Below are 13609 nucleotides of genomic sequence, written 5' to 3'. Positions count from 1 at the left end.
TGAAGAATAGATTAATACATCATCAATATATACTATTATAAATTGAGTATAGGGGGTGAATATTTCATTCATAGTTCTTTGAAATTCAGACGGGGCGTTCTTTAGCCCAAAAGGCACTACATTCCACTCATAGTGGTCGAAAGGCACTATGAATGTAGTCTTTTATTTGTCATTTTCTTCTATTATAATCCGCCAATAACCTGATTTTAGGTCAAATTTTGAGAATATTTTTGCATCATATAGACGGTTTATTGAGGGGTTTGTAATTTATTACGAGTCTCAGTACTCCTCTTTCTATTTATGCTGCGTTTTCTACATAGAAAGCAGGGCAGCTCCAAGGGGATTTGTTTGGTCTGATTAGACCCTTCTCTAATAAATCTTGGATTTCTTTCTTACGGATTTCCAATAATCTGTTATTCACCAGTCTTCGGGGGAATTAGAGGTGGTCCTAAATAACTTCTTCATCTTATCCTTTTACTTTACCAAATATGGTTAGTCAACTTTCACGACCTTCACTCTCTTCGGCTTACAACGCGACTACAACTTTGGCTCAAGGGTTATAGTCTTGGTAAAACTGACAGGTGTTTAGGTTGTCTGACTGAGGTTCTAGCCATGATATGTACATATCGGATTGTATCTACCAATATGACATGATACAATCTAATACAAAGGTGGCATATCCTGTATCTGTGGACATGGATACTGATACAATACACCTTGTATTGAGAGTATGATATCAATACTTTAACTACATAATCGAATTACTCCTTCATTTGTGAAATTTGGTTATAATGTCCATATTTTCTTTTGTATGTATTATTGGTTGATTTGGTGTAATGAAGGTTTTTTTTTTCGAAAATGGTGTAAGGAGGGTTTTGATTGTTCAAAACTCTTTTCATACCATATCTTTTCTGCATCATAGATTTTCCTGTTTAATGAATGAATGAGGGCTTTTCTATAAAAAAATAGAAAGAATAAATCCATAAAAATTTATTTTTAAATCACAAAAATTCAAATATGCATTACATTTTTTTAAATTCCATAGTTCATTGAACATTTTTATTCCAAATAAATAATGATTTGAAAATAAGAGGGGCGAAAAGGGACGGGGAGAGAGAGAGTTTAAAACAAGCCAAAGTTTCATTAGTAAGCTAATCAAATACAAAACCTCACTACATACCAATTGGTCAATTTTGCTCTCATATTTGTTATTATATATAAAACTAACTATAACTAAGAGGATCGGACAAGAAAGAAAAACAGAAAGATTAAGGAGGAAGAACATATTTGTATTGCAATTTGCAACTATAGGCACATTAATAAATTAAAATATTAAGAAAACTAAAAAAAGGTAAAAAGAGTCCGAGAGAAAGAGAGAGAGAGTACTTGCAGCGATCGATGGGTGTAATCTAATTCTCAGAGAAGAGCGCGAGAAATATTTGGAGAGAGAGAGAGAGAGAGAGAGAGAGAGAGAGAGAAAATAAAAGAGGAAATGCTGAGAGCGAGACAGAGAGAGAGACGAAGTTCGGAAGCGAAATCGAACAAAGACTAATCGAAGGAAACTTGCGAGGATTCGACCGAAGTCTTTGTAGACGTGTTTCTGAATCTTAAATTTTTCTCGGTCTCAGAGAGCTCGAAAAGGTGAGGTTGAATTATTCAAACCATGATTCTCATCTTTAGAAGCTTAAATCTTTGCTTGTTTGTTGTTTTTTCTGTTTGTTTCTGTTCTCTGTAAACCAAAATTCGAACTTTCGCTCGAACCCTCGAACTCACTCGCAACTTAATTCTTTCGTGATCCGTGTTGGTTAACTTGGTTTGGAGATCTCAGTGCACTGAGAGAATTTGGATTACTGTTCTCTTCTCGAATTGTGAAGAAATGAAGGTTTTTCTGGACTTACAGAGAGGTGTATTTCTGGGTTTTTGCAGTTTGCGGCTGGCAAGAAAACAGGGTTCTTAAAGCGAGGCTTTGGTAATTAAAAGTTAGGGTTTTAATTTCTACGGATCGGAATTTTAAGTTTTGATTGCAGGGTTTTGGAGGGATTGAGTAAAATCTGTGTTCAGTGAGATCTCTACTTGCGGGCTCTATTTTCCGTTTCCTAGGGTTCACGTTTTTGAAGATGAGATTGGTTTCTACATTGTCTATCAGGCGTGTGGAGAATTTCGGGGATGGTACAGGTGTACGCAGGAACCGGTATTGGAAACGCAGCAAACCCTAATTCGTTTGGAAAAGGACTTGGCTTTCTGGGTTTTGTATTTGGACAGGAAGATTGATGATTTAGGCGTTGTTTATGGACTCTATGTATTGAGAAATGCAACCTTCACAGCAGCACTCTCGGATCAATCTTGCTGATTTGAAGGCTCAGATAGTGAAGAAGCTTGGGCCCGAGAGATCAAGGCGGTACTTTTATAATTTGAATGGACTATTGAGCCAGAAGTTAAGCAAGATTGAGTTTGATAAGTTGTGTTACCGGATTCTTGGAAGAGAGAATCTCCCTTTGCACAATCAATTGATCCGTTCAATTCTGAAGAATGCTTGTATTGCAAAGGTTCCACCACCAGTCCATGGGAAGGAAGTTCAGAAATCCAGAAGAGCAACAGGAAAGAAACCTCCTTCAAGAGAAGATTTGCATGAGCAAGGTGGGCCGTCTCCAATTCCAACTCAGCCTTCAACTCCAACTCCAAAAATTTGGGCAAATGGGGGTGTTGTGCCAACATCTCCTCCAAAGATCCGGTCTGGGATTCATGACCGGAAACTCAAAGATCTCCGTAGTCCTCTTGGACCAAATGGGAAGATAGACTTTGCTTCCCAACAGTTGATCAATGCAGATGATAATAGTAATAAAGTTATTACAGAAAATGGGGATTTCAATCTGTGTGATTTGTGGAGACCAGTGCAAAATCATCAGGGTCTTGCTGAGCAACCTCAGAATGAGCTGGAGGTTTCTCTTCAGCACCCTCCAAAAAGATCACGAATAAACAGATCACCGGATGATCTGGTTTCTGTACATAGCAAGGGCCAGAGCCAGATTGATGTGGTTGTCGTCGAAGATGGGGAAGAGGTGGAGCAGGCTAACAACTCCAACTCTACTAGAAGTCCACTCCAGGCTCCCCTTGGGATTCCATTTTGCTCAGCTAGTGTAGGTGGGGCACACAGGGCTATGCCAGTGCCTAGCAGTAGCTTTCCTACTTTTGACAGTGGTGAATTGTTTGATACAGAGATACTGAGGAAACACATGGAGCAGATTGCAGGAGCACAGGGCCTTGAAGGGGTCTCTACAGATTGTGCTAACTTGTTAAATAACGGGCTGGATGCATACTTGAAGCGGTTGATAAAGTCTTGCATTGAGCTCGTTGGGGCAAGATCTGGATATGAGCCAACAGTGCATCCTGTCCAGAAGCAGCATCACCATGGTAAACTCATTAATGGTGTTTTGCGAGGTCATAATCCACAAATGCAATATAGCAGTGGATCCATAGAAGGCATGCAAGAACAGAGAACACGGTTTCCGATATCTCTGCTTGATTTCAAGGTTGCAATGGAGCTAAACCCACAACAACTTGGAGAAGACTGGCCATTGCTAATGGAAAAAATATGTATGCATACATATGAGGAGTAAAACACCTGAAACAAAAATTGGTCCCAACTGATGGTTGGGTGGGCCCATACTGATTCCTGAGTCTTGAAGATCATGGATGGACATTTCCAATGCAGTGAGTACCATGTTGTGGCCATGATGGACGAGATTACTCCCCCAGGAAAAATCTTTATTAAAAGATTAAATTGGAGCAGGGAACCTCTATATTCTCTTGCTGCAGGGCCTCACACAACCAGGATTACATTTAACAGCAATCATTCAAAAGGGAATTCCAAGAAAAAGATACCCGTGATTGGTTGCACTGTTGTATGTTTAGCATTCATGTTGGTTGTTTCCTGCCATCACCGCAAAATCTCAAGATGTTCTGTAATTTACAGCCAATTAAGAGGAAGTTTAAGACCAATTTTGCAGAAATACTTTTGTGATAGTGTGGTAAAAGGTAAAATCACATAATGTAATGATGGCAGTGTTGCGGTGTATGTATTATCAAATCTGAGCATTTATTGATTTCTCAATATTATAGCATGTTACCAACCCATGAATTGTTTTTCTTGAATTTTAAATTTGGGTGTTTCTTTTAATTGATGCATGAGAGGCCAAAACCCCTGAAGTAATAGCATCTTGTCTATTATGTAGGGAGTTGACCTTCTGTAATGTGCGATTTTGCAATACTAATTAGATCTAATTGGACCTATTGCCGTTTCTTTGGTTGTGAATATTCAGGCCATGCAAATATTTATTGGACAAGGAACATGCATTTTAAGGAATTAGAGGCATACACAGCACAAAACTCTTGTGTGAATATTCAAGCAATTTAAATATTTATTGGGCAAATAATTTTACATATAAAAAAATATTGGACAAATAAAATGCTGTATTAGGGCAAAGGAAAATAAATGAGTGGCATGTGCAAGAGGAGAGAGGAAAAAGTAAATGGACTAAAATTTTGGGATGGTTGTCTTGATGCTATATTGGCATCATATAGTATTAGTTGTGGAAAATTACTATTTTTTATTTCTTTATTTGGGTGTGAAACTGCTATATCACTAATGACCTTCTGAAAACCATAAACTTTTAGATATTTCTTTTTTCCTCAATGATAAGGCTGATTGCACATAGAAAAACTTTCTTGTAGAAGTTTGTATGGCCATTAGTCACAGTTATGTACTAAATGTTTGTGATACTTTGTTGTATATAACTTAAGTATCACCTAAAAATCCTAAACAGAAAAAAGAAAAAGAAACACACATGGGACTTTATAAATGCTTCCTTCTTTTTCCTTTCATTTTTTGGAAAGTTTATATTATTTGAATATCAATATATAAGGTCTACTGCGTGGACAATTTGTTTCACAGGAGCCATGATAAAAACACAAGTTAAAGCTAAAGGTACAAGATTGTTAGGAAATATGGATTGAGTATATGGTATACCTCTCTCCCAATGCATAATTCTTATTTCATAGTTCTTGCATTGTTAAGACACATGTAACAATGCTCTTGACATAATGTTCAGTTTCTCACTAGGACTGGGGCCATTCACTTAATATCTTTTACAGCAATTTTAGCTTTGTTGATCATGCCTATGCCTGTGGTGTCTATTTTTGTGTTTTAAACATGTTCCTTGGTGTGTTTTATGGTTATGTTTTGTTGGTTCATTGATCACTTTTTCTATGTACACTTTTGTGTTTCAAAGATGCTAGCTCACCAATGTTATCACCCTAGCAGAGTAGAAAATAAAATAGAAAGGCAAAAAACAGGTGCCTTTCTTACTTTTCTATCTGCAAAAGGCACTTATGGTAACCTAGCAATAAGAGGAGAAAATTTGGATTTCGTAGACATTGAAGGCAAGCTTATTCAAAGTTAGGAGCCATTTTTACCATTATAGTTGCTTCTTTTCCACTTTTTTCTTTTTTGTATCTATATCTTTTACTCGTACTGAATCCTGTTAGGCTCTCTTCTGTAAATGGTAAGCATTTTTGACTTAGTCTGTTCTAATGAAGTTGAGAAAAATAGACTAGTCGCTGATAAAAAATAAAAATAATAATAGACTGGTCTATGTCAGTATTTTACATAATGATTCTAACTTCCTTATTGTCTTCTCATTATGAAAGTTTGTACAGTTTTCTATAGATTATTGACTATTTGTAGTTGGTAACAACTCAAATTATTGTTTTTCTCTTTTGTATTTTCAGTTGGCATTAAATTTTGGTGCTGTTTGGCAAGTCTTTTTAAAAAGATCTTCCAGCAGCCCAGATGGCCAAAAGACAAAGACTGACATGTGGCTTGGTCTATACCGGGCTTTTAAAAATGCATTTAGAGGCTATTTATCACACAGAAACACCAGAAACTTCCCGAAATTCGGTGTTTTTGGTTTTTTGGGTCTTTCTGCTCACACGTCTTCTAGGCTTACCAGCTTTTGATTATCAAGTGGAGAAGACCGCATGGAAAGACTTGCCAAACGCCGCCTTTGTTTACGGAAGAATCTTTTCCTCTTCCATCTTTTTCTTTTACATATTTTTTTCTTCCCTCATTGTTTTAATTATTATTTTTCTTCTTTAACTCTTATCTTATTAGGTTTTGTTTCACCCACTGTGGTTGTTTCTTTTTGTTTGAAAGTTTATTTTCCTTACTGTCAACTCCTTCCTTTTCCAGGTTTTGTTTCACCTATAAACTATTGGTGGATTTATACACTTTTTTTTTTTACCATTTTGGAAGTTTGTATAGTTTTGTTTATATGATTGAATAGGTTTACATGTGTTGCAACACTTGAAACAAAAAGTAAACTTAACAATAAAGATACATTGAATACTAGATGGACAATAAAATTATGGTTGAATACCAGAAGCAGCTGTTGTGTCCTTGGGGCTTGCCTTTTGAGGCCAGTCTGTTGTATCATGGTTCTTTCAGTTTCTCTTTAATGAAATCTATTTGTTATAGAAAAAAAGTTCTTTGTGCACCCATTTTTGCATTGGTCAAGTATGAATAATATTATAGAGGTTAGGTCATAAGTTTAGATGCAGTTTGGTATCAACATAGAAGATGGATACTGCAAAGATAAAATGAAGTTTTTCAAAAGCTTTTTTTTTTTTAATATATTAAGTGGGTAATTGTATTTCTACGCTATACATTAGCTATACATTATCTATTCCTTTGTTGACAGTTTGGAAAACTTAGCTTCTTTTACTAGAGAGCATCCTTGTGCTGATCAATTGAAATCAAGGTTTTCAGTTTCCAAGCAGGTGTGTTATGTGCAGAGGAAAATAGAAGCCATTTGTTCATTTGTTCAAGTGTGCAGTGCTAAGTCCATCTAATTTTCTGGAGATGTTTACGAAATGGCCAAACCTATCAGGTAGTAAAAAAGCTAAGATTGTCTTGAATATGATTCCTTTTGTTGTCTGCTGGGGCATTTGGAGAGAAAGAATCAGGGGAATATTTTTAGAAGTCAAGACAAGAGGTTAAACTAATTCTAGATCTTGGTTTCCTTAGTTGTAGAGTACTTGCTCATTTGAAATTTAAAAATCTAAGTAGATGTGACATTGGGGAGAAGCTTTGGGAAAAATTAGACCATTGTACGAAGATTGTTGAGATATTTTGAAATGGGAACTAATGGAAGTTTCAATGAGTTCTTTGATAGAGGGATCATCATTCTGGGACTAAACATTACCTTCTTAGCTTTGATTCCTAAAAATCCTGGAGCCAATTACCCTGAAGACTTTAAACCCATAAGCTTGGTCATAACCTCTATAAATTCATTGACAAAGTTTTGTTCTTGAGGCTTAAAATGGTCCTTCTTTCCATTACCACACCAAATCAGGGTGCCTTTGTTTAGGGTAGACAGATTATGAATCAATCTCTTAGCAAATGAATGTGTGTAAGGGAAGAGAAGATCAAGAACCAAGGAGTGTATCGATACATTGTGAGATGTGGGTTCAGGGATAGGTGGTGTATCCATACGTCTCATTACTAGGTGTTAGTGAATGTAACAGTGGTGGATTTTGTATTGAAGATGATGTGATTGTATGTATCTTGGGCTTGCCCTTCCACCTTTGGAGGCAAGAAGTGGTTGAATCTATAACCCAGTTGTGTGGAGGGCGACTCACTGGTGTCTTCTGGGGGGTTCTCCACTCAGCTGCAATAATATTAAGTGGAGTAAGGCCAGAAGATCTGCCGAGGAAAATAGATTTAAGAGTGGAGGGCTGCTTCTACTCGATTTGGCTGGCTTCCTCCATAGAAGCAGGCCTGTGGAAGGAGGATGAAAGAGTGGAAGAAGCTTCACCAAAAAGGGTAAACAGGAGCTGATGGGGCTGGAAGGTATGCTGCAGATGGAAGATCAAAAGAGTGGCAAACAAGGTAACAAGGTGGCGTGTAGCAGGTCTTATGCACAGGTGGTCAAAGGTGGCAGCTATTTGATTCAAAAATTATCCAAAGAAGGGGGGTTGGTAGGTCTGAACCAACCTGAGCCAAGAAAGGAGGGAGCTGATCCATCCTTATTTGGATATGGGTGTGATGAATTAAGGGATCATGTGCTGGACGTATCTGGTCTTATTAGGCATCTGATTTTAGCAGGGCCCACGGGTAACAATGGGCCGAGGCAAGCTGGGCTTAAGATCGCCCAACCTGGGTCAGGTGAGTGCTTAAAAGCTCACATGATTGAAGGTAAGGTGGGCTCAAAGGGTGAGACACGTGAGTCACTTAAAACTCACATGTATAACAGGGTTGCAGCTTCGATAGATGGTAAGAAACATCTATCATCTTCTTCCTCGACTTCTTCCTGTTGACCGAAGGATACAGGTGCAGGTTCAGCTTGGACTGGCTCTCTACAGTGGATTTCAACGCAGAAACTAAAGTCGTTGTCGCCTAATAGACGCAACCCAAGGTCTATTAGCGCAGCGATCTTGAATCCTTAGCAGATGGCGACTGGTCTGAGGATGAAGAAAGTGACGAATCAGGTTCTGTTGACACAGTCAGTTTGGGTAGTGTTGATCTGCATCAAAATGGGAATTTCATGGAAGAGGAAAGCTTTAATACAGAAACCTTATTTCTGGAAGGAGATAAAGGGGCTGGACATGGAGAGAGTGTGGATTGATTGCTTGGGTATGAAACTGTGCACTCCATCTCTTCTTCCATGGAGGGGGCCGTTCCAACTTCTCAGTTTTGTCAAGAAGTTAGTAAAGGGGAGCAGGACTCTGCAAAGGAAATCTGCGAGGATAACCCAGAAAGGACAATACAGGGACAGGCTTCTTCAGCAAATAGACTAGCCAAGGGAGACTACTTGTCCATACACGCTTCGCAGCAAACTCCAACAAGGGGAATAGCAGCAACGCCCTCATGTTCTAATCCCCATCTAAAAAGTTTTCGTACTGCCCAGTCAGCCCCTGCCTCTCCAGGTATTATTTTCCCTTGCGTTTTTGGTACTGGCTTGTGTGCTGAGCCTGTTGCAGATACTCCAACATCCCATCTTGAAAGGGGTAGTGGTGGTACAGGGGAAAGGAGAGCGGGGGGGTGGGGGCTGAAAAGGTGAAAGAAAAGAATGGAGCAGCAGTAGGTAAGGAGTAGGAAGAGGAGGTGGAAAGGTTCTGGAGATTGATTTGTGAGGAATTGGAGGAGCTTAGAAGAAGGGAAGGTTGTGGGGAAAAGAGTGATCAGAGGGAGGACTTGAGTAGTAACAAGGAAGAGGAGTTGAAAAAGGGAGATAGTGAGGGGACTGATCTATTTCCAAAATCTGAAGATAGAAATCGAACTGATGGCTTAGCCAAAGAAGAGGGTGGAGAGGAAATATCTCACAGGAAGGTGGAGGAAAAAAAGAAAAAGCAAAAAAATTCTGAAGTGGAAAGATTAATTTCTAACATTGAGGGTGACCTAGAGTTTAGCGGGAGGGGAGAGAGGATGAAGAATAACAGGTAAGAAGTGGGGTTGAGTACGGTTTTTGATTGAAGTGTTTCTATGAAAATTATAAGTTGGAATGTGAGAGGGTTGGGGAGTGCAAGAGGAGAGCGATAAAGGATTTGCTGAAGAGGGAAAAACCAGAAATTGTGATCTGCAAGAGACAAAATTGTCAGAAATGGATGGAAGGTGGGTCAGAAGTTTTTGGAGATCAAGGGGAGTAAGCTGGTCTTCAGCTTCGTCATGGGGAGCATCACGGGGTATTGTCACAGTGTGGAAGAATGAGGTAGTAGAACCGGTGAAACAACTAATAGGTAGGTTCTCGGTCTCAATCAAATTTAAGAATGTGAAGGATGGATTCATTTGGGTGTTAACTAATGTTTATGGTCCTGACAATTATATAGAAAGAAATTAACTGTGGGAGGAGTTGTCTACAATACAAGATTTATGGGATGGTCCTTGGTGCCTGGGAGGGGATTTTAATGTCATAAGATTCTTTGAGGAAACAACTAACCCTTCTCAGTTAATTACAACAAACATGAGGAAGTTCAATGCTTTTGTAGAAGAGTGCGAACTAAAGGAAATCCCTCTCTTGCAAGCTAGGTTCACTTGGTTTAACTTTCAAGAAAACCCCTTATGCTCAAAATTGGACAGGTTCCTTTTCAACCTAGCCTGGGAAGGTCACTAGGGAACCTTAAGTGTTCAGAGCCCTGCTTAGGGTCACTTATGACCATTTAGATTTGAAAACATGTGGTTAACACACCTAGAATTTGGGGAAAAAGTAAAGGAATAATGGAATGAAGAGATAAGGGGGGTAAAGTAGAAGGGGGGATAAGGTTTCATAAGAAGCTACAGAGGTTAAGATCCAAGTTGAAGGAGTGGAATAGGGATCATTTCAGTAGAATTGAGGAACAAAAATTGAGTTTAATATCTCGGATTGAGGAATTGGATGAAAAGGAAGCTCAAAGGATCATGGATGCACATCATAGGGAGATAAGAAGTCAATTGAAAAAGGACTTGGAGGTTATCTTACTTAGAGAGGAGGTTTGTTGGAGACAAGTCAAGACACCAGTGGATTAAGGAAGGTGATGGAAACACTAGATTCTTCCATGATTTGGCAAGTGGAAGAATGCGGAAAAACTTTGTGGCCAAATTAGAGGTAGAAGGTGAGGTGATTACAAATCAGGATGAAATAGCCACAACCTTTGTGACCCACTTTAAATCCATTTATAGAAGGCCTCTGAATGAAAGATTGTCTATGAAAGGGTTGGATTGGCCATTTTGGGAGAGGAGAAAGTGAGGTGGTTGGAAAGAAGATTTGAAGAAGCTGTAATTAAGAAGGCAGTGTTTCTGATGGGATCTAAGGCACCTGGACCGGATGTTTTTACAATGACATTTTACCAAGATTGTTGGGAAGTACTGAAGGATGATTTGGTTGAGGTTTTAAGGAATTTGCAGACAATCATATAGTGAGTAGGGGTGTCAACGCTACTTTCTTGGCCCTTGTCCCTAAGAAAGCTGATGCTAGTCATCCGAAAGATTTCAGACCAGTTAGCTTGGTGATGAGCCTCTACAAAATTCTAGCTAAGGTTCTATTTCTGAGGCTTAAAGAAGTTATCCCCTCCTTAGTCAGCCAAGCCCAAGGGGCCTTCGTACAAGGAAGACAAATAATTGACCAAATTTTGATTGCTAGTGAAAGTGTGGAGGATTTGTGGAGACTTGATAGGAAAGGCTTTGTGTGTAAGTTGGATATTGAAAAGACTTACGACATGATGGACTGGAAGTTCCTTAGTGAAGTCTTAAGAAACTGTGGCTTTGGTGAAAAGTGGTGTAATTGGATCTTAGGTTGTGTTAGTTCCTGTCACTATTCAATCCTGGTGAAGCTAGCAGGGGTATTAGGCAGGGGGACCCTCTCTCACCTTTTCTTTAATTCTTTTCACCTGTGCTTAGTCGTTTAATCTCTAAGGTTGATAGAGAAGGTGTAGTTAGAGGGTGGAGAGTTGGTAGAAATGAGACCCCAATTACCCATCTTCAGTTTGCAGATGATATCTTAATCTTTTGTGAGGGGGCTGAGATTGAGAGGGTGAGAAGGTTAAAGGTGCTGATTAGAGACTTTGAAAGTGTTTCTAATTTGAAAATCAATTTTGAAAAGAGTTGCACTGTAGGGGTTAATTTTATTGCAGACTGCTTAGAGTGCTCTATGTCTACTTGGCCTTTGATCTATTTGGGGCTTCCTCTAGGAGAAAATCCTTGGGAGAGTAGGTTCTGGTGCTCAGTTGTAGAGAAGTTTGAGAAGAGATTGGCTTTATGGAAAAAAGAACTACATTTCTCTGGGGGGAAGTATCACCTTAATAAGAGCTACACTTGCATACCTTCCAACATACTATCTCTCTGTCTTTAGGATCCCAACTAGGGAAGCTAAGAAGTTGGAAAAACTATTGAGAGACTTTCTTTGGGAACCAGGAGAAAATAAGAAAGATCATTTAATTAAGTGGGAGGTGGTGTGTAGGAGTAAAGAGGAAGGGGGTTTGGGATTAGGGAACTTAATTCAGAAAAATAGATGGGATACTGGGGAAGTGGCTGTGGAGGTGGCATTTAGAGAGAGTTAGATTGTGGCATGAGGTGATTGGAAACATACATGGATGCTCAGAGAATAGATGGGATACTGGTTTATCAAGGTGGGCAGCTTCGGCAACCCCTTGGAAGGCAGTGCACAATATTCTTCCTCAGCTCCTCAATCATATCAGGTATGATGTGTGTGATGGCAACTCCATCCTCTTTTGGGAGGACATTTGGGTTGGAGATGTTCCCTTGAAAACCCTTTTCCCCTCCTTGTTTTCTGTTTCTCGGTACAAAGAAGTTGTTTCCAAATTTCACTCCTCTTTGGAAAGCCCTTGGGCTCCTACTTGGGATTTTGGGTTCCGTAGAGGCTTAAGGGATGAAGAGATTGGGTGCTTAGTCAATTTACTTTGCCTTCTTGAGAAAGTTTGTTTGAACCCCTTTGAACCTGACAAAAGAATCTGGACACCTCGTTCGAAAGGATTATTCTCTTGTGCTTTTTTCTTCAAATCCCTTTGCTGATTTAACCCTCAGCAGGTCTTCCTTGTTAAGGAAGTTTGGTGCAGACCTGTTCCCTCTAAGATTTTGGCTTTTTGCTGGGAAGTGTACTATGGGAAAGTAAATACCTTGGACAATCTACAAAAGAGAAGACCTTCTCTCTGTATTTCCCCAAACTGGTGCATCCTTTGCAGATTTCAGAGTGAGGACTGTTATCATTTGCTAATTTCTTGTTCCTTTACTGTAGAGTTATGGGATTGGCTTCTCTCTTTGTTTGGGAGCAGTTGGAACTTGCCAGCAGATTTAAGATTGCTTTTTGATCCCTCTACTTTTGTTTGGCAGCAGAAAAGGGGTAAAATCATGTGGAGGTGTGCAAGAGCTGCATTGATATGGGCAATTTGGGAAGAAAGGAATGCTAGAACGTTTTTGGAGAAGGAAAGGAACCTTCAAGAGGTTAAGGACTGTATCTTGGCTAGGGTGATTCATTTGCTGAAATCTTTGGACTTGTTCTACCAATTCTCCTTTAATGACATTTACAGGAGTTGGGCAGCAGTGGCAAGCTGTTCCACTTCCAAGACTAAAGTGAGGTCATCACCTCCTGCAGGTTTCTTGAAGCTGAATTTTGATGAAAGCAGTCTAGGAAACCCAGGTCCTTTTGGGTTAGGTGGGGTATTGAGGAATGAAGTCAGGAGTGTGATACTTATCTTCTCAAGTCCTTTAGGAGTGGGAGACTCTACTAGAGCAGAAATGCTTGCTACCCTACAAGGTGTACAATTTGCAGCTCAATTAGGGGTGCAACAACTAATAGTTGAAGGTGACTATAGTGAGGAAAATTGAAAAAATCATGAGGGATTTTCTTTGGGAGCTAGGGGAAAAAAGAAGGATCATTTGGTTAGATGGGAAAAGGTGAGGAAGTTGAAGGTGGAAGGGGGTTTGGAAATAGGTAATATTAGGATGAAGAATCAGGCTCTACTTTGCAAATGGCTTTGGAGGTTTCCAAATGAAAATGAGAAATTATGGCACAAAGTTATCGCAAGCATTCATGGCATGTCGAGCAACGGATGGGATGCTGGA

The 13609-nt window shown here is 39.4% G+C and overlaps 2 protein-coding genes across 3 annotated transcripts; both read left to right on the top strand.

Moving 5' to 3' along the window:
* Positions 1–1326: 1326 nt before the first annotated feature.
* LOC104589919 (transcriptional regulator of RNA polII, SAGA, subunit) lies at positions 1327–4132 on the top strand. 2 transcript variants are annotated; one of them, XM_010248396.3, is made up of 2 exons: positions 1327–1641; positions 1927–4132. In XM_010248396.3, the coding sequence occupies exon 2, from the start codon at positions 2310–2312 to the stop codon at positions 3615–3617; it is 1308 nt and encodes a 435-aa protein (XP_010246698.1). In that variant the 5' UTR covers positions 1327–1641; positions 1927–2309; the 3' UTR covers positions 3618–4132. The 2 variants fall into 2 exon arrangements, with proteins under 2 accessions (XP_010246698.1, XP_088748719.1); XM_088892593.1 differs by having other exon boundaries at positions 1829–4132.
* Positions 4133–12116: 7984 nt separating this feature from the next.
* On the top strand, positions 12117–13372 carry LOC148789880 (uncharacterized). The gene is made up of 2 exons (XM_088893798.1): positions 12117–12225; positions 12783–13372. Exons 1-2 carry the CDS (start codon positions 12117–12119, stop codon positions 13370–13372), a joined length of 699 nt encoding a protein of 232 aa, XP_088749924.1.
* The last annotated feature ends 237 nt before the right edge of the window (positions 13373–13609 follow it).

Source organism: Nelumbo nucifera, chromosome 8 (genome assembly GCF_055504915.1).
Source record: "Nelumbo nucifera cultivar China Antique chromosome 8, China Antique-T2T, whole genome shotgun sequence".
NCBI lineage: Eukaryota > Viridiplantae > Streptophyta > Magnoliopsida > Proteales > Nelumbonaceae > Nelumbo > Nelumbo nucifera.
Note: the sequence above shows the minus strand (reverse complement) of the source record. Positions and strands in the feature narration are given on the sequence as shown.